This window comes from Clarias gariepinus, chromosome 3, assembly GCF_024256425.1.
Source record: "Clarias gariepinus isolate MV-2021 ecotype Netherlands chromosome 3, CGAR_prim_01v2, whole genome shotgun sequence".
Classification (NCBI taxonomy): domain Eukaryota; kingdom Metazoa; phylum Chordata; class Actinopteri; order Siluriformes; family Clariidae; genus Clarias; species Clarias gariepinus.
Genome location: NC_071102.1, coordinates 18,000,128 through 18,020,725, shown reverse-complemented (window position 1 = coordinate 18,020,725; position 20,598 = coordinate 18,000,128). Strand labels below are relative to the sequence as shown.

The 20,598-nt window shown below is 36.7% G+C and overlaps 2 protein-coding genes across 2 annotated transcripts; one reads left to right on the top strand and one right to left on the bottom strand.

The window, feature by feature from the left end:
• Positions 1-1,024: 1,024 nt before the first annotated feature.
• Positions 1,025-1,796, bottom strand: LOC128518851 (hemoglobin embryonic subunit alpha-like). Its single transcript, XM_053492193.1, has 3 exons — positions 1,667-1,796; positions 1,369-1,576; positions 1,025-1,274 (listed from the first exon to the last, which is right to left on the bottom strand). The coding sequence occupies exons 1-3, from the start codon at positions 1,759-1,761 to the stop codon at positions 1,146-1,148; spliced, it is 432 nt and encodes a 143-aa protein (XP_053348168.1). The 5' UTR covers positions 1,762-1,796; the 3' UTR covers positions 1,025-1,145.
• Positions 1,797-6,707: 4,911 nt separating this feature from the next.
• Positions 6,708-7,575, top strand: LOC128518855 (hemoglobin subunit beta-like). The gene is made up of 3 exons (XM_053492198.1): positions 6,708-6,834; positions 6,940-7,162; positions 7,329-7,575. The coding sequence occupies exons 1-3, from the start codon at positions 6,743-6,745 to the stop codon at positions 7,455-7,457; spliced, it is 444 nt and encodes a 147-aa protein (XP_053348173.1). The 5' UTR covers positions 6,708-6,742; the 3' UTR covers positions 7,458-7,575.
• Positions 7,576-20,598: the final 13,023 nt, after the last annotated feature.

The window sequence follows — 20,598 nt, the reverse complement described above, 5'->3', positions numbered from 1 at the left end:
AAAAAATAAATTAATAAATACAAAATAGAATGTTTCAACCCAGCAAGAGTGTTATTTTTTACCCACTGGTTGGGCCATATAAAATAACCCAGCACTTTTACATTTAACCCAGCAAGAGTGTCAATTTAACCGACTGGTTGGGTCATATGAACAACCACGAATTACCACGGGTTAAATGGTTAAACCGGCTGGGTTATGGTTGAGTTGTTTTTTAATCCAGCGTTTTTTAGACTAACAACATTGCACATCACACCTTAAATTTCCCAGCAACATCTCAAGCAATGAAATTAATAAAGTTCTAATGTTAATGTGGTTGCTAACGCTAGCAACCTAACTAAATGTCTTCGTCATGCTAGCACTACAGTTAACAGTTTAGCGTTCATTCACCACTTCACCATCTTCATACACTCTGCAGGCATTCTACAAAGAAATCTAAAAAGCTCAGACATCTTAGCCTTTAATCTTTTAAATATCTCTCTATTCAAGGATGCCTCTGTACATAAAGCTAATTAACTGATTCAGTTGTTGATTTAAGTGGATTTAAGAGGAATTTACAAGTGGAATTAGCTATTCGAATAAAGTGTTTTATGTTTACTTATCATCCTGTGGTTCGCTCTATAGTCCATTATGGTGTATACCAGGAAAACAGTTAGATTATTTGCCAGGTGATCATAACATTAATTTAGTTCAGAATTTTTTTTTTGTGCACACAGATACAGTATGTAGCAAAAAACATTGTTTGACTGTTTTACATATTAAAAAAGCATTTTAAAAGACCAGATAGTGTTTTTAGTTGATAAATTGAAATCTACTGTACAAACATGTTTGTGTCAGTTCAGATTTGCTGTATTAAATTACAGCTGCTTGACATTAAATTCCCAGGTTGATTTTTGTTGCCAAACTTTCGGTCCCAAGTTTCACGTAAACCACAGTGAGATTTTATCACCTATTTCCACTAAACACACTTGTTAGTTCTATTTTTTCCTTATTTACAGAGGTTTAAAGAAGACACAGAATACAGTGATATTTTCTCTAACCTGCCAACAATCATTTTGGCTTTTATTTAGTTTAAACATGTACATTTACTATCAGAAAAAGACATATTGTGCATGTAGGTGTCTCAGTTCTGTTGCTTGCAGAGCGTCTTATCTGTACTTCTCGGAGAGAGCCAGGGACAAGGCAACGAGAAACTTATCCATAGCCACATGTATCTCAGGAGTGAAGTCAGTGGGGAACAGCATGGCCAGAACCACAAGCAAACTGTGGGACAGGATCTACAACGTAAAGTGAAAGAACACCAGTAATTAACAAGCATGAAAAACAAGATTTAAACATTTAAGAGCAAAATAAATTAGAAAATGTATTTGCCTTGAAGTTGGCCGGGTCAACACGCAGCTGGTAAGCATGCAGCTCGCTCAGGCTGACCAATGCACTGGTCAGGTCATCGATTTTGCTGACAGCCTCTCCCACTCCAGACATAATAACCTTTCCGTGCTTTTTCACTTGGACAGAGCCATAGCTCAAGTCGTTCCAATGGGAAAAATAGTTCTTGGTCTGGGGGTAAACAGTCAGCATCCTGCGTAGACACATTGCATAAAGGTAGCCCTCGGTACTGGGAAAATAATTGAAATAAATGCTAAATAAGAAGAGTTACTCAAGCACCTACCTGTACAGAGCTTCACTACCGATTTCTTCAGCCTTTGGGGCGATCTTAGCCCAGAAGGCCTTAATGGCATCTTTGTCCTTAGCAGAGAGACTCATGGTTACAGAGTGGTTTTGGAGAAGACTTCTGTGAACTGCCTCAAAAACCAATCAGCCTTTTATACAAGGACCTAGGCCGGGCACACCCCCGACCCACCTCAACAACGTTTCAACTTGGACTAATGTTACATATGACAAGATTAGACAAGGCTTCTGCTGCTTGTTATAGATAATATTCACGCCTGATAGGAAACAACCTGATAAATTACCCTGTCATTTTGGTAATTTTACCTGAAACAGACTGTTTAAATAAAAAGTAATTTTTAAGGTGTGAACAAATTTTTGTCTTTCATTCGAAAGAAAAAAATATTAAAACTTAATAGATTATTGTTGAACAGTGAGATGTGGGTCATCAAACCCCTTTTTAGAAACAGCCTCTCAGCTGTAATATTTTTGTACAAGCAATAACCTGTTCAGTGCAGTACAAGTCATTTTGTCAACACTGTCACACATTAAAAGATGTATTTAATTTATATTTATTTTCTTAAAAACATGTTTTGTTTAATAACCACTTTATTTGCTTCTATTATATAATTAATTTAAAATTCAATACAGCCCATTTTAATAGTATGTAATTAACAACTTCAGCCAGAGACTAATTATGACCAGGTGTTCCACAGACTGCCACAGGAGATCTTTTCTCCCTATGGCCATAATATTTGATGACACTACTGCTCACACAACTCAAGTTCCAAATGCAATATCTGATTATAATTCACTTGTGCAATACTTCTTTTCATTTACTCTACAGTTCTAGTGCAATATGTAACTTAACTGTGTGCCATAGTTAATTCTATTCTATGTAACTTCTATTTATTGTTTTAATTTTTTATTTCTTAAATTTAATTTTTTCCTGTCTAATATATTTTTTCCTAATCTAATTTTTCCTTTCTTCCCAGTAAATTAATCAGAGCAACTGTATAACCAAGACGAAGCAATTTCCCTCTGGGATTATCAAATTCAAATTCAAATCAAATTCAAATTTTAATATTATTTGTCACATAGACAGTACGATATGCAGTGAAATGCTTAGACAACTGCTTGTGACCTTAAAATAAAAGACTATGAATAATAAATAAATATAAAAAATAAAATAAAAGGTGAATTTAACTAGGAAAGAATAAAATAAAATAAATGTACAACAAAAATACACAATATAGAAAATATATAAAGAAATATAGAACAAAAAAAAGTGTACAAAGTAGGTATAGATTTATGTCATTTTTGTGTGGAATGTAGTTAGATAAATGGTAAAAAAAAAAAAAAAAAAAAGGTACTGTAATGTCTAGAGTTGTGCAATCCACATATTTAAAGTGTCTTGTGCAGTGCAAATATGCTTAAAAGTGATTTATTTAAAGTGGCTTGTGATAGACTGATTTAACTAATGACCACGAAGTGTAATTGTGCAGTGGCCACTAGTGTAAACAAATGTCCAGAATGTCCAGAGTGAGTGTGAAACCCATATGTGTGAGTCAGTACTGTTTGGTGTACTGATTAAGAGACCGTATCGCCTGCGGGAAGAAGCTCCTCCTCAGTCTCTCTGTGTTGGTCTTCAGGGAGCGGAATCACTTTCCTGACCTCAACAGAGAGAACAGTCCATTGCTGGGGTGGCTGAGGTCCTTCGCGATCTTCCTGGCCTTGGTCCAGCACCGCTTGGTGTAGATTGAGTGCAGGTCAGGGAGCTCGGTGCGGATGGTGCGCTCTGCTGATCGCACAACCCTCTGTAAAGCTCATCTGTCCTGCATGGTGCTGTTCCCGAACCAGGTTGAGATGTTTCCCGTCAGGATGCTCTCTATGGTGCAGGAGTAAAAGTTCCTAAGCACCTTGGAGGGCAGTCTGAAGTCTCTCAGGCGTCTGTAGTGGTACAGACGCTGCCGGGCCTTCTTCACCACGGTCTTGATGTAACAGGACCATGACAGGTCCTGCGTGATGTGAACACCGAGGTATTTAAAGCTGTCCACTCTCTCCACTGGGCTGTCATTAATGACGGGGGTCTGGTTGTCTGGGGTCTCTCCTGCTTAGTGCTGAAGTCCATTATCAACTCCTTTGTCTTACTGACGTTTAGAAGATTAATAAAGTTCTTTGAATCTTTGTATCCCGCCTCGTGCCCAAGTCTCCTGAGATAGACTCCACCCCCCTCCCCCCACGACTCTGAATATACAGTATGATAAACAATGAAGGAATGACTGAGTGACTAAGTGAGTGAGTAAAAACTGGCTTCCTCATGTTAGTACAAAACGAATCTATGCTTGCTTTTTATCTAAAAACAGTAATGTAGTAATCATAGTAGTAAAGTGTTCATTAAGTTTAAGAAATGTAAGTGCTTGCCCTATCTTTCAGAGATTGCTGGTTCGACCCCCGGGTGATGCTGTTACCTCTCACAGCCAGAGGTCTAGAGAGAGCTGATTGGCCGAGTTCTCTCAGAGGGAAGGGGTAAGAAGTACCTAGTACTCCCGCATTAATCACGGCTCTACAGCCAGTCAGGGGCGTCTGTGAACCTGCTCATGCGGAACCAGCGGATAGCGCTGTCCTCCGAGTGTGTAACGACGGCCACAACGGTGCGCGAGCAAGCAGTTCGAAAAGATGCGATTGGCTGGCGTTACATGGTTCAGAGGAAACACGTGATAGTCTTCAGCCCTCTTGACTAAGTGGTAGTAGTAGCCCTAATGTGGAAGCCCCCTAGTGACGGAAGGCCACGACTAAATTAGGGATAAAATCGGGGGGGGGGGGGTTCAGGACTGTGTATTTCAACAATAATGTTGTAAAAATCCAAATAACTTTACAGATCTTCATTGTAAAGGGTTTAAACAATGTTTTCCATGCATGTTCAATTAACCATAATCAATTAATTAACATGCACCTGTGGAATGGTCGTTAAGACCTTAACAGCTTACAGAAAGTAGCCATTTAAGGTCACAGTTCTAAAAACGCAGGACATAAAGAGACGTGTCTACCGACTATGAAAAACACCCAAAGAAAGATGCCCAGGGTCCCTGCTCATCTGCGTGAACGTGCATTAGGCATGCTGCAGGGAGGCATGAGGACTGCTGATGTGGCTAGGGCAATAAATTCCCATGTCCGCACTGTGAGACGCCTAAGACGGCGCTACAGGGAGACAGGAAGGACAGCTGATCATCCTCGCAGTGGAAGACCACGTGTAACAACACCTGCACAGGATCGGTACATCCGAGTATCACACCTGCGTGACAGGTACAGGATGGCCACAACAACTGCCCGAGTCACACCAGGCACACACAATCCCTCCATCAGTGCTCAGACTGTCCGCAATAGGCAGTCCATGAGGAGGAGATGCACTGCAGTACTTCAAGCAGCTGGTGGCCACACCAGATACTGACTGGTACTTTTGATTTTGAGCCTCCCTTCATTCAGGGACACATTGTGAAACATTTTTAGTTTATGTCTTATAGTGTTGACTCTTTTAGTGTTCATACAAATATTTACACATTAAGTTTACTGAAAGTAAAAACAGTTGAAAGTCAGAGAAGGTTTCTTTTTTTGCTGAGTATATATATATATTTTATAGTATTATATATATATATATATATATATATATATATATATATATATATATAATACTATAAAATATATATATATATATATATATATATATATATATATATATAAAAATACTATATAATAGTATATATATATATACATATATATAATAGTATATAATAGTATATATATATATATATATATATATATATATATATATATATATATACTGATATATAATATAAGAGATTTTTGAAAGAGATTTGTATCAAATTTTTACAAATACAAAATTATTACATTTTATTGTAACCAACTTTTACACTTTCAGAAACTCGTTTTTCAAATCCAGTTTCATATTTTTTTAACTACTGAATTGTGATTTAGGACTTAAAATATTAAAATAGAAAACTTAATTTATTTTTAAAGGAAATTACAAACACTTTTCAAAGAAATTATAAACACTTTTTGAAAACCATTATTTAAATGATTTAACATTAAAATTTAATGTACTCATGTAACTGTTAAATTAAACAGGGAATAAGAACATGAAAGGAAATATGTCTTATCTAGACAAATAGGTTACACCAAACCATTAATCATTCTTAACCCTAAACAAGGCTAACTTTTATAGTGGTTATAATGTTCAATACATTCCACAGTGTAAAACACTAGAGGTGTGACGAGTTGCTACAGGCCTTCCAGTGTTCCCAAGCCCTTCTATGCTTCTTTTATCTTTTATTCAGATCACTTATGTTTTGTAGTTTGCCTTTTTTTGTGCCCTTTTATTCAGTTTTTCCCTCTCCTTTTCCTTCTCCTTTTTCAAGAATATATGTCTCTGTCTCTATAAATCTTTTCTCTTCTTTTTCTTTGGTACACCCTCTTCCTTCTATGTTGCTTTCCCTGACAACTGCTGTAAAACTAACATGAACTAATGATTTGATTATTATTATTATTATTATTATTATTATTATTATTATTATTGGTGCTGTTGTTGTTGTTGTTGTTGTTTTTTCATTTGTTTATTCCAAATGTAGCCCTACTCATTTTCTGAGGTAAATTCATTGACCACTGTTTTAACTGGAAAGATAAAAGTGATTTTTTTTGTTGTTGTTGTTGGCATAGCATTAGTTGTTGCATAACCTTATTTGAAACCATTGACTACAAATGATCCCATTAATAATAATAATAATAATAATAATAATAATAATAATAATAATAATAATAATAATGACTAGTTTCTACAAAACAATCTAAAAGGAGGACCAGTCACCATGACAACCCACTTATCTAAAAGATAAAATGATCTGTTCACATCTAATCAGAACCATTCAGACTGCGAGACTGAACACACCCATTGTGGCCGGGTCCGGGAAGGCAGGGTCAGACGCATATATAAGTGGCATAAAAAGACAGAAATGACAGAACTCAGACTTCAGCAGAACATTCTGAAACCCCAAAAGTCAACATGGTTGCGTGGACAGATTTCGAGCGCACTACCATCCAGGACATCTTTTCCAAGATCGATTACGAGTCTGCTGGTCTCCAGGCACTGACAAGGTACATTTATGCATAAATATCTATAACTAGAACCAAATAAATAATCAGGTAAATGTCTTGAGAATATTTAATAAAATTGTATTTATTCTTTTCAACGCTTTTTAGATGTCTGGTCGTGTACCCATGGACCCAGAGGTATTTCAGTAAATTTGGAAACCTGTATAACGCCGCTGCCATCGCAGGAAATCCCAATGTTGCTGCCCACGGCTTGACTGTAATGCGTGGTCTGGAGAAAGCTGTGAAGAACCTGAACAACATTAAGGGCACTTACGCTGAACTGAGTGTGCTGCACTCTGAACAACTGCATGTGGATCCCGATAACTTCAGGGTGCGTCTTAATTTGACTTAAGACTTATTTATAACCTGATTTACCCTTAAATTTCTTTATTCTTTATTTTAATCCACTGACAGTTTACACTCACAGTAGTCTACACGAATCATCTGTTTTCTACCTGAACTTGTGTTCATTGTGTTTCCCCTGTTTCCTCCTCTAGCTGCTGGCTGACTGCATCACCATTGTAGTTGCCTCGACCCTGGGTGCTGGCTTCACAGCTGAAGTGCAGGCAGCTCTGCAGAAGTTCCTGGCTGTTGTAGTCTCCGCACTCGGAAAACAGTACCATTAAATGCTGAATGTGATTTGACGGCGAGAACCAACAAACCATTTTAGTTTTAAAACTGACCCTGTACATGTAAATGCAAATAAATGCCTTCATAAAATAACCAATAAAATTGGCTAATAGAGTTGTTTCTAAATATATTCATTTAATTGCTATGTGGAATTTACCATAACTCTTAACAAATATAATACAATATATAAATTCATATAATCAAATAATCTGTCGAGATTATATCTGTATACTTTAGCAAATTGTTTTAGGGCTACATGCTAACCATTAGAGTACTTTTTTTTTTTGTGACTGGTTTCTGGTCAATTTATGAAATGTAAAGATATCATTGAAAAAGTGTGCTCATAACGGCTCTAATCTGAGGTGCTGGTTGTTAATTGGTGTTTTCTGAGGCTGGTGACTCTAAATGAATTTCTCCTCTGCAGCAGAGCTCAGTTTTGGTCTTGTTTTCCTGGGAAGGTCATCATGAGAGACAGTTTCATCATAGAGCTTGATGGGTTTTCCAAATGCACTTCACGATACTGTTCTTGCAAGAATCATTTTAGACTGACCTCCATACCTTAAAATAACAACTGACTGTTTTTGTTGTTCCATATATTCCATATGTAAATCAATTTGTTATTTAATAGTTTTAAAATCATCAGTATTTTTGTCAAATGTGGAAAATAAATCACTAAACAAAAACATAAAAATTTGCAAGTGATCTTAAACTTTTGATCAGTAGTGCATGAAACGTAAAAATACAATTGAAAGAGAGAATTCTGACCAATGTACAGACAAAACCTTTCTATGGAAGCAAAATACCATTATAATCATTTGAATCAGCCTCTGAAAAACGAATTTTGAACTTTAGTCACTGTTAAATCATTCATTTTGAATCATTAAAATACTACTGATTTTTTTTAATTAAAATATTTAACTTTAAAAAGCAATATCTTTGAATTTAAGTACTCTAAAAGTCACATAAAATTCTGAATAGTCTATTTCAAGCTGTAAAATTTTAAAGTCTTCATTTTAATCCACATTTAATTTAATATTTCAAAATTCAGATAACAATTCAATAGCAATCGCGGTAGAACGGAATCCATTAGCCTAGTGGGATATTGTGAAAGAAAATGTTGGTATTTTAGTTTAAATGCATTATCATTCACGCGTCTCAGTGAAGTGGACGTCTAGCTAGAAGACAGAACAGACCTGCAGCAGAAAGTACTTCACCGCACTTTATAGTCACTGATAGTGTAGGGCAGCGGCCATGTATTAATTCTTTCTGTGCACAAAATAGGGGACATCGCCAATTAGTTCAGAGTGAAGAGTTGTACTAATTAAAATCAGCTGCTTTAGATAACTTATGGAACAATTAAGTGGCAAGACTTTTACTTTCTTGTCCACCTCTGTACAAAGTCTTTAAGTTTAGAAGAAAATAAATATATACTAAATACTGAATGTATGGCAATTTTATTATATAAAATTGTCATACATAAAAAGCATTTGTATATTCTGTATTGCCACTTAATGTTTGCATCCTCAGGACCTTTTACCACTGTGCCATTGAAAGCATCCTCACTGGATCCATCACAACCTGGTACGGCAACAGCACCGCCTACAACCGCAAAGCTCTGCAGAAAGTGGTGCGGTGTGCCGAGAGGATAATTGTAGGTGAGCTTCCCTCTCTCCAGGACATCTACAGGAAGCGGTAACTCAGGAAAGCAAGGAGAATCATTAAAGAATCCAGTCACCCCAGTCACAACCTTTTCAAACTACTTCCATCGGGCAGGAGATACAGCAGGCTAAGGGACAGCTTCTTCCACCAGGCCCTCAGACTGCTGAACACTGACCAATAAGCTATCACAGACACTACCCAGTCACTTTCACACTGTCACTTTATAGTCACTAAGACACTTTATGCACTCCATACTGCACATAATTGCCTTTTGCACAACATTCATTGCGGACATTCTTTATACATTCATATACTGTATAGTAGACACACTTTTACAAACGTGTGTGTACTGTATGTATATACATGTATGCATGTGTATGTTTGGATATATGTATGTGTGTATGTATGTATGTATATATATATATATATATATATATATATATATATATATATATATATATATATATATATATTCATATGCATATTTATTTTCATGCATATCTATTCTTATAATTGTATACCACTATTGTTTGTGTAGCTTGCACACAAGGGTTTCACTCACACGTACTGTACCAGTGTACCAGTAACGTGATGTGACAATAAAGGTGATTTGATTTGATTTGATTTGTTTGAGATTGTCATGAAAACGGTGACTTTTCTCAATACTTTTGACCACCACTGTATATATTTCTTATAAAGGTAAATATAATAATGTTGAACTCATGAACTCATGTCATCTGACATTTAATATTCAGTCATCTCTGTGTCGAATTTGAGAGGAGCTGTACAGTATCTAAACCAATTTGTTGTATGTTTTAAATTTCTAGACAAACATTTGACTTCGATTCAAATCACTTTTATTTGTATAGCACTTTTAAGAATTGTCATTGTCGCAAAGAGCTTTACACAATCAAAAGAATTATGGAAGTTTGTATGAAATGTAAATGAGTGTGAATTAAAATGATCAGATCGTCCCGATGAACAAGCCAAGGGCAGCGGTGCTGAGAGAAAAACTCCCCGAGATGGTAATAGGAGGAAACCTTGAGAGGAACCAGAATCAACAGGGAACTCATCCTCATCTGGGTGATTACGGATAGCAGGGATTGATCTGCAGTCATACTGTGTTAGGGGGCTGGAAGTTCAGTACAACAGGAGATGTGTTTAAGTTTATATGGAGTCCAGTTCATTATTGGAGGCTCAGGTAGACTGGAGGAATCTCCAGTCCTGAACTAATTTTCCCACAAATTTTCCCCAGGGGTTCACAATTCACTTGAGAATTTTTGAGTTTTAGACATTTTGTACAGAGGTGGACACCCCGGCTTCAGAAAGTAAAAGTTCTGTAACTTGGTTTATCGGTTACAGTTTTTCTCAGTCGTTTTGGTGCTTTTCTCACATCACTATTAACATTTGCACAGCAGTTAGTGTATTTCTCAAAACAATTGGTGCAAAACCTAGTGGATAACCTGCAAAAGCAGGTCACTTGCTCAAAATTCATTTCTCAAAAGCAAGTATTCATGTCAATGAAACTGCCAGTGTCATCAAAATGAGAATTCTTGACACCATCTTTATGAACAAGATATTAAAATGGCTTTGTCATGTTTTCATTATGACAGTTTACAGTATTCTCTCAGTGTTTTCCAAAGCAAAAAAAGGTCAGAGCTCGGTGACACTACTAAAAATGCTCAAGACAGCACTATACACTTTTTTACAGCCATTTACAGTAAAATCTACAGTAAAGTTAGACATTCCTGTAGTTAGCGAAGTAAGTGATTACAAGACACTGAATACGTACTGTATGTTTCACATTTTTACTGTGTAGGCTGTTTGTAATTCTACCACATTGTGCAAAAGAAGAATACCCTACAGTCACTTATGTAAAATAAACATAAGAAACACCCTTTTGGTAGAGCTGTGCACAAATGTGAAAAATATAACAGTACATATTGTAACTAAACATACATTAATTATTCTGGCACATCCAGACGTTTCTGTCTGTCTGGCCACATATAAACCTGGATTAAACAGGACGAGTATGTAGCTCTAAATGAAGCTAGTCCTCCTGGATACAGCTACATACACCAGCCTCGGTTAACTGGTAGAGGAGGAGGCGTCGCAGTTATTCACAATGATAATTTGACTATTGTACAAAAACACGGACACAAATTTAATTCATTTGAAATTCTTTATAGTAACATAAGTGTATTTAACTATATTAAGTCAGCTCAGTCGATCCCGCTAATTGTCATTTACAGACCTCCAGGGCCGTACTCGCAATTTCTTAGTGAATTTGCAGATTTCCTCTCAAACCTAGTCGTTTCTGTAGACAAAGTGTTAATTGCTGGAGATTTTAATATTCATTTTGAAAACCCAGAAGACCCTCTGAGAACTGCATTTATGTCTATACTGGACTTGGTAGGAGTAAATCAGTGTGTAGTAGGACCCACTCATAAAGCAGGTCACACTTTAGATTTAATAATATTATTTGGATTAAGTATAAGAAATTTATTCACAATACCACTATCTGAAGTTATCTCAGATCACTATCTTGTCTCAATTCAAGTGTGTCACAATAATAATGTACACACAGCGCCGCGCTACCGTATGAAACGTACATTCACATCAACTACCAAACAGAGTTTTATCAGTAATCTCCCAGAGTTCCCAACTTCGATTAGATCACCGTCTGACCCCACAGAACTCGATCAGGCGACTGAATATTTAGAGTCGACATTTCGCTATACCCTAGATAATGTAGCTCCAGTCAAAAGAAAAATTATTAGAGATAAAAAACTTGCTCCCTGGTATAACGATCACACGCGCACTCTAAAACAGACCGCTCGGAAATTAGAACGTAAATGGCGTCAAACTAAATTACTAGTATTTCAAATAGCATGGAAGGAGAGCATCCTGAACTATAGAAAAGCTCTTAGTGTAGCTAGATCAACATATCTCTCCACTCTTATAGAAAATAACAAAAATAATCCTAGATTCTTATTTAATGCTGTAGCCAAATTAACCAGAAATAAGACCACTGCAGAAATCTCCACAACAACATCATGCAATAGTGAGGACTTCATGAACTTTTTTAATAATAAAATTGTAAATATTAGGCATAAAATTGAGGTTTTGAAACCGAACAATGTAATTGATGCAGATGTTAATCTAGCCATGTCAGACCAGAACCTAGAATACTTTACTCCCCTTGAAGAGAATGAACTAATTTCACTCATCTCTTCTTCAAATTCATCAACCTGTATATTAGATCCTGTACCGACACATTTTCTTAAACAGATAGTACCAGCAATAATAGAACCCCTGTTGAGAATAATTAATTCTTCACTCAGCATTGGATATGTTCCAAAATCTTTTAAATTAGCAGTTATCAAACCAATAATTAAGAAACCTGACCTCGACCCCTGTCAGCTGTCCAGTTACAGACCAATATCAAACCTCCCCTTTATCTCTAAGATCCTGGAAAAGATAGTAGCGGAGCAGCTATGCTCATATATACATAGAAATGGCATACATGAACTGTATCAGTCAGGATTTAGGCCTCATCACAGTACAGAGACAGCGCTCGTTAAAGTAGTAAATGACATTCTATTGGCCTCTGATCAGGGTTGTGTAACTATGCTTGTATTACTTGACCTCAGTGCAGCTTTTGACACTGTTGATCACGCTATTCTTCTTCACAGATTAGAAAATGTAGTGGGAATTAAGGGTACAGCACTCTCCTGGCTCAGATCCTATCTGACCCATCGTTATCAGTATGTAGACTTAAATGGTGATTATTCTGCATGTTCTCTAGTGGAGTTTGGCGTTCCGCAGGGTTCAGTTTTAGGTCCACTGCTTTTTTCCCTTTACATGCTTCCTCTGGGCAACATAATCCGTAAGCATGGTATTAGTTTTCATTGTTATGCTGACGATACACAGTTATATGTCTCAGCAAAACCTGATGAGAAAAAACAGCTTACTAAAATTGAGCAATGTGTGCAGGACATAAGAAATTGGATGCTAATTAACTTCCTTCTGCTAAATCCGGATAAGACAGAAGTTCTAGTCATAGGACCGCATACAGCTAGGAGTAAAATTTTAGATCACACCGTAACTTTAGATGGCCTTTCTGTTCCATCAAATGCAACAGTGAAAGACCTTGGTGTGATTATTGATTCCAGCCTTTCATTTGAAGCACATGTAGATAATATTACCAGGATAGCATTCTTTCACCTCAGAAATATTGCCAGAATAAGAAATTTATTGTCGCTAAACGACGCAGAAAAACTAGTTCATGCTTTTATCACCTCTAGGTTGGACTATTGTAATGCCTTACTGTCTGGTTGTTCAGCTAGATGCATAAATAAGCTTCAGCTAGTCCAGAATGCAGCAGCGAGAGTCCTCACCAGAACCAGAAGATATGAGCACATCACCCCTATCTTATCTTCACTCCATTGGCTCCCTGTGAAATTTCGCATTGATTTTAAAATACTACTCTTGACATATAAAGCATTAAATGGTCTCGCGCCGCAGTACCTGAGCGAACTGCTAGTGTCCAACGATCCGCCACGCCTACTTCGATCAAAGGATGCAGGCTGCTTGTCAGTACCGCGTATTATGAAAAATACAGCTGGGGGCAGAGCTTTTTCTTACAAAGCCCCAAAGTTATGGAATAGTCTTCCAAATAGTGTTCGGGACTCAGACACAGTCTCAGTGTTTAAGTCCAGGCTAAAAACCTATTTATTTAGCCAAGCATTTTTATAAATAGATTTGCCATAGGTAAAGGAGCAGATCTGGGGGACTCATGGACGTAGAGTATTATGGTGAACTGGTATGTTTGGATGCTGTCTTCCTCACTCTCATTGATCACTCAGGTTTGCTGACGGTAAGGTGATTGTTTGCTTTACATCTCAGGAAGCCCTCATGTTTGTGTTTCCTTCTGGCTCTCCCTTTTAGTTATGCTGTCATAGTTAGTCCTGCCGGAGTCTCTGCTTGCACTCTACAGTTAATATACATTCACATTATACATTGTGTGACTGTAACCATACCTAACTGCCATCTCTCCTCTTCTTCTCTTTCCCCCCCTCTTTCTTTTTCCTCTCTCCTCCTGTCCCCCCTTTCACTCCTTCTCTCTCTCTCTGTCGAGCTACACATGTCGTTCCTGAGCTGCCAGTGATCCAGACTCCCTCTGCCCTCCGGACCTGTCTGACCCATCCTGGTGCCCCGCTTCTGGCTGAAGATCTCGTCACATGGATGCCCCGTGTGTCTCTCTGGGATGCGTCTGGTGTCTGGGAATGATTCTCTCTACCTAGAAAATGGTGCTGGCCTTGACTGGTGTTGGCAACTGTTTCTCTGGGGACTTGACAGTTCGATAGTTCATGACTGGAACTTCTTACAAGTCTACCTGGGTCTTGAATAACTACCTGGACTCCATATTAACATCAATTAACATCAGCTATTATAGCTGAACTGCCTCCCACCCTACACACTGTATAAATGCAGATCATTTACTGCTTTCTGTTTCACCCAAATGAGGATGGGTTCCCTGTTGAGTCTGGTTCCTCTCAAGGTTTCTTCCTATTACCATCTCAGGGAGTTTTTCCTTGCCACTGTCGCCCTCGGCTTGCTCACCAGGGACAAACTGACCATTTTGATTCATACAAATTCACATTTCATACAAACCTAAATAATTCTTTTGACTATGTAAAGCTGCTTTGCGGCAATGAAAATTGCTAAAAGCGCTATACAAATAAAATTGAATTGAATTGAATTGAATATTTTCATCTACATCACAATGGATATCATCCCTTGCAATGCAGCGAGGAAAGTATCTCCTGGAGTGGCGAATCGACACTCTGCATGACTCTACTGTGATGTCATCATAGGCTGCATCCATTGTTGCTAGCAGGGCTATTTGCGCATGTGAAGGGAGGGAGATATTCAAAATAATAATAAAGAAAGATATAAAATTTGATTGACAGAATTTGATAACAAATTCAACAATTTTGTATGTAATGACTCAAGCAATAAAATGAAGACTATTAGTTTTATTGGAAACGACTATTCAGCATCCAAAAGTATAGTTAATTTTTTTTATTGCTTTTTATTGCATTTTAACTATACACGTGTACATACAAATATCAATGTACCAGATAAAACATAAATCAACAAACAAACGAGCTACTGTAAACAAAACAGAACAAAACCAAAGGCTTCTCAGTATTTTACATTAATACCATACAGTACAATACCCCGTCTTTTCTCAGTCTTCTATCAAAATATTTCCAACTCCACCACATTTTACAAACAATTTGAAAGGTCCCCAAACTCCATTAAAAACTTCATATTTATTTTTTTATATATAGGTTATCTTCTCCATTGACATGTTTATTACCATCTCTTTCAGCCAACGACCCATACAGTACTTGGTGCACATGTACTTTTTCAATTTGAAGAAATAAGCCGTTTCGCTTGAAGAATACATATATTTGTAAATATATGCTCTGTTTTTTTTTACTTGAGATCCTTAGGGTATAAATGAAATAAAAAGATTAAAGGTGACAGTGGTATGTTTACATCAAGGATCTTTTCTATCATTCCTTTCACACCTTTCCAAAAAGTCTGAAGTTCTTCACACTCCTAAACACAATGATATACTGTTCTTTTAAAGTCACTACATCTTGAGCAAGTATCTGGGATATTTTCATTGTATTTATGTAATACAACTGGAGTTATGTAAATCCTCATCAACCACTTATATTGTTCATTATTAGTGATTGAGCTTCCTTGCATGCTTCCATCCAGTCCTCCATCGAAATATCCACTTTAAGATCTGATCTCCAAGCTTCCAATTTATAATCTGAAGACTCCTTTGATCCTGACATTAGCATATTGTATAATGAAGAAATTAAACCTTTACTTAAACAATTACTTATCACTTCTTTTTTCAAGATAGACAATGATGGCATATCAATGAAATTATTTTGTGATTTGAGGATAAAATTTCTTATTTGTAAATACTTAAAGAAATGTTTTGCAGGAATATTGTATGTATTAACTATTTTCTCAAATGACATAAGAGTGTTGTTAACATATAAATCTGCTATCTTTCGAATGCCCTTGTCAGCCCAAATCTTGAAACCTGCGTCTAATCTGCCTGCATGGTTTAAATTTTTCATTGCCCCAAATGGGACTAAAACAAGACAACGTGTAGACGACACCTAAATATTTTTTCACGTCAGACCATACAGAAATCATATTTATAACTATGGGACTGAATACACTTTTTTAAAGATCTTTCAACTCTGATGAATATAAACATAAATTTAAAGGCAGGCCAGACTTAGTGGCAGCTGATTCCATATCCACCCAAGATGGACAGTCCTGAGATAAAAAATAAAACATAATTGTTCTAAGTTGCACCGCCCAATAATACCAATGAAAATTAGGACACTGTAAACCTCCTCTATCATATGGCAAATATAAAAGTGTTAGACGGAGTCTGGAACACCTGTTATTCCAAATGAATTTAGTGAACATTTATTTAAGTCATTGAAATAGATGCTTAGGGGAAGGCAGAGGAATGTTCTCGAATAAATATAAAAATTTTGGCAAAATATTAATTTTTTAAATATTTATTCGACCAATTAAAGATATATGTAAGGTCATCCATCTTTCTATAGATCTACAGTACTAACGATTTCCAGAAGAGGATCATAACGTACCTGCACTACATCCTCTAGTTTTGGTACAATTTTTATACCCAAGTATGTAAAACAATCCACAACATTGAAGGTTGCAACACAATTACTAGGTTGCTCATTTAGATATAGAATAGAACTTTTAGAATTGTAAATTTTTTATCCAGAAATTCTTCCAAATGTATTGATAAGATCTAATAAAGCAGGTATTGATGTATCAAGTTTTTTTAGGAAAAGAATAACATCATCAGCGAATAGCGCGATTTTATGTTCTATCTTTCCAATCTTAATACCTGTTAATTTCACATGTTTTTTTTACTGCTATTGCAAAAGGCTCTATTGAGATGGCAAAAAGTAGAGGAGAAAGAGGAGAACCTTGTCTACATCCTCTTGATACACTAAATGGTTTTGAAACAATATTATTTGTCAACACTTCTGCTGTAGAATTATTATAAAGAAATCTAGCCCACTTACAATACCTTTCACCAAAACCAAATCTAATCAACACATCAAACAAATAAGACCATTCAACCCGATTGAAGGCCTTTTCAGCATCCAATGATAGTAGAGCAGTATCTTGTTCACCCCTCTGTTCATGAAGAATATTTAGGACTCTTCGAACATTTTGAAATCCCTGCCTACGCTGTATGAAACCATCTTGATCCTTTCCTATTAAATTTAGTAACGTACCTTCTAACCTCTTAGCTAGTACTTTACTTAATATTTTTGTGTCTGAATTTAACAAGGTAATTGGTTGCATATTTTCACACTTTGTGTTTGTTTTTCCTGGTTTCGGTAATAATGTAATTAAAGCTTCTCTCATTGATGCAGGCAAAAGATCTTGATGATACGCCTCCACTATCATTTCCATAAAAGGAGATATCAACTTTGTCTTATGAATTTCTATAGGAAGCCCATCTGGACCCGCAGCTTTTCCTGATTTCATAGAGTCGGTGGCTTCTGCAATTTCTTGTAATGTGAGGTCTTCATCTAATTTGTTCTTTTCTTTAACTGAAATCTGAGGTATATTTAGACTATCTAAAAATTGCGTCTGAATCTCTACCTTTAGTGAGCACTCTGAACTATACAATTTTTCATAATAGGTTCTAAATGTTTCATTAATCTTTCCTGGGTCAACTATTTCCAGTTGAACTCTCAATTGTTGTGATTGTACGCTCTGTCTGTTGTTGCCGAATTTGCCAAGCAAGTAACCATCCTGTTTTATCTCCATATTCATAAAAATTTTGTTCATTATATCTGGACCTAAGTAATAAAAGTTTCTCTTTTGCTTCTGCTGTATCTATGATTTTCTGAAAAATAATATTTTCTAGGTTTTTTTTTTATCTTCTAATTGTTTTATTTTTTTTCTAGACTTCCTAGCTTTTGAACTGCAAAACCCAATTATATGTCCTCTAATAAAAGCTTTGAATGCTTCCCATCTAATACAAGCAGATGTTTCAGACTTATTAATTTCAAAATACAAATCAATTTGTTTGCCCACGTATTCTACAAACTCTGAATTATGAAGCCATCCAATCTGAAAACGCCATTTAGGAGGTTTTTTTTTCAAAAATTTTTTAGTTTTGTATGATAAAGATACTGCTGCTTGGTCAGATATGACTATGCTGTGATAACTACAGTCTGTTATATTGTTAACCAATTGTGCCGAAATTAGTTAGTAATCAATACGTGAGTGTGTTCGATGCATACCAGAATAATAGGAATATGATACTGCTGTAGGATTAAGATCCCTCCAAACATCTACTAAATTAAGGTCTTTCATAAATTCCTGTATCACCTTCCTGGCTTTCGTATGCGTTTTATCAATTCCTGTTGAACGATCTTTAGTAGGATCTAGAACACAATTCATATCCCCTGCTATAAAATAGTATCCAGGCAAATTAGCAATGAACAAAAACATATAATTAAATAATGCAGGATTATCATCATTTGGACCATAAATGTTAATCAAATTTACCTCCTCTGACAAAAATGTACATTGTAAGACAATATATCTTCCTAGTGTATTCTTAATTACTTTCTGAACCTGTATTGGAATTGATTTATAAATTAAAATCATTACCCCTCTTGCATTAGAAGTGTGACAAGCAGCAAACACTTGCCCTTGCCATCTCCGACGAATCCTAATGGTTTCACTTTTTACCATGTGAGTTTCCTGAAGAAATACTACTTGTGCTTGTAATTGTCTGATCCTATCCATTACCTGCTTTATCTTTTTAATATTGCCCAATCCTCTGCAATTCCAATTTACAAATTTCACATTCCCTGTCTCCCCCATGATCTGTTACATTTCCTATTAAGAGGTATTTTATCTTTTACAAGATTAACACACACAATTTTGCATACATGGGCTTATGGATCCCGCCGTCTGTTGGGGAAAATATCCTCAGTTACCTGAATGTCGCCGCAGGCTTCTTCCATTGCCTGCAGAAGAGGCATGCGGGCATGTGGTTGGCGGTCATATACACGCCATCTCCAAGCCGAAAAAAATTCCTCTACAGGTACACTACAGTGCTACACATACAGAACCCTCACCCCATCACACAGGTACCTGTGTAGCTCTCAGAATGGATTCATGTGGTACTGATATGGTACATATTCAGCTGCTACTGGTTTTACCAATACTGTATTGTAAATGTAAAGGACAGTTACACTTACCCGTACATATTCAGCTCAAAGTCCTTTGACCCTGTCACTGTACCTCTCAAATGGGACTCTGTAGAGCTGCTTCATGGTGATGCTGTGTTTTCCCAAGATGTGTCTGATGGTGCTGATGCTCACATGGTTTATGTTGTTGAACACTTGCCTGTCTGCAAGTATTTTCTTTCGTAGCTGGTGGAAACGGATGGCATTGTCTTCCCTCACTAGGTCCACAACGGCAAGTTCCTGCTGTTGTGTGAACAGGCGTTGGCGTCCTCCCCCAGAAGGTCTTCGAGTCATTCTAGAGAAATACAACCACATAGTGTCATCGGTTTGCTTATTTTTCTTACAGTACTTTACTGTATATACTGTATCATCCACTGTACAACACTGTACTTCAATATAAGTAATCATGGTATGTTTCACAAAAAACACTTTGGCTGCAAAAATAGCATTAGCACCCTGCAATACCCTGTACACTTGATATGGTAATGTGATATACTGTAGAACAGCGCTATAAAAACCATCTGAGTAGAGTAGAAGGTAGAGAGGTGAAGACATACCTGTTTTCTAGTCGGAATGTTCTTATTACAGATGCCACTGTGAAGCGGTTTAGATGTGGGTGAACTCTCTGCCCAGCTTCCGTCATAGTCAGGCCATGGTTGATGAAATAGTCCACCAAAGTTGCTCTTATATCATGGGTCCGTGCATGGCCTCTTCGACGACGACGACGACGATGTCTTATGACGGTGTCTTATGTATGAAATAGAGTGTAGTATGCAGGACCATGTGTGTTGCATAAAGGAGTAAGTGTGTTGCATAATTGCAACTTCAGCACTTTTGCTTAAGGTATGGGTACATGTGTTTAAGGTATGGTAACAAAAGCTTTAAGTTGTGTTACTTTGGTCTAAGCATGGGTTTATAGTGTTCAAGCAACGGGCAAAAACTGTAATACATGGCGTATGCTGTCCTAATACTTTTGGCCACCACTGTGTATCTCTCTCTCTCTCTCTCTCTCTCTCTTTCTCCCTTGTGTGTAACACACATCAGTCTGGATCTCATGCTCGCTAGCCCAACTTTAACTAAACTTTAACTAAATTCTTTTATCACAATAAAATGACTA

Coding starts and splice junctions, on each gene's coding strand:
- LOC128518851 (XM_053492193.1), bottom strand. CDS start 1,761: ATGAGTCTCTCTGCTAAGGACAAAGATGCCATTAAGGCCTTCTGGGCT. Junction 1,577..1,666: donor GGTAGTGAAGCTCTGTACAG/GTAGGTGCTTGA, acceptor GTGTCTACGCAG/GATGCTGACTGTTTACCCCC. Junction 1,275..1,368: donor TTGACCCGGCCAACTTCAAG/GCAAATACATTT, acceptor TTTACGTTGTAG/ATCCTGTCCCACAGTTTGCT.
- LOC128518855 (XM_053492198.1), top strand. CDS start 6,743: ATGGTTGCGTGGACAGATTTCGAGCGCACTACCATCCAGGACATCTTT. Junction 6,835..6,939: donor GGTCTCCAGGCACTGACAAG/GTACATTTATGC, acceptor AACGCTTTTTAG/ATGTCTGGTCGTGTACCCAT. Junction 7,163..7,328: donor TGGATCCCGATAACTTCAGG/GTGCGTCTTAAT, acceptor TTCCTCCTCTAG/CTGCTGGCTGACTGCATCAC.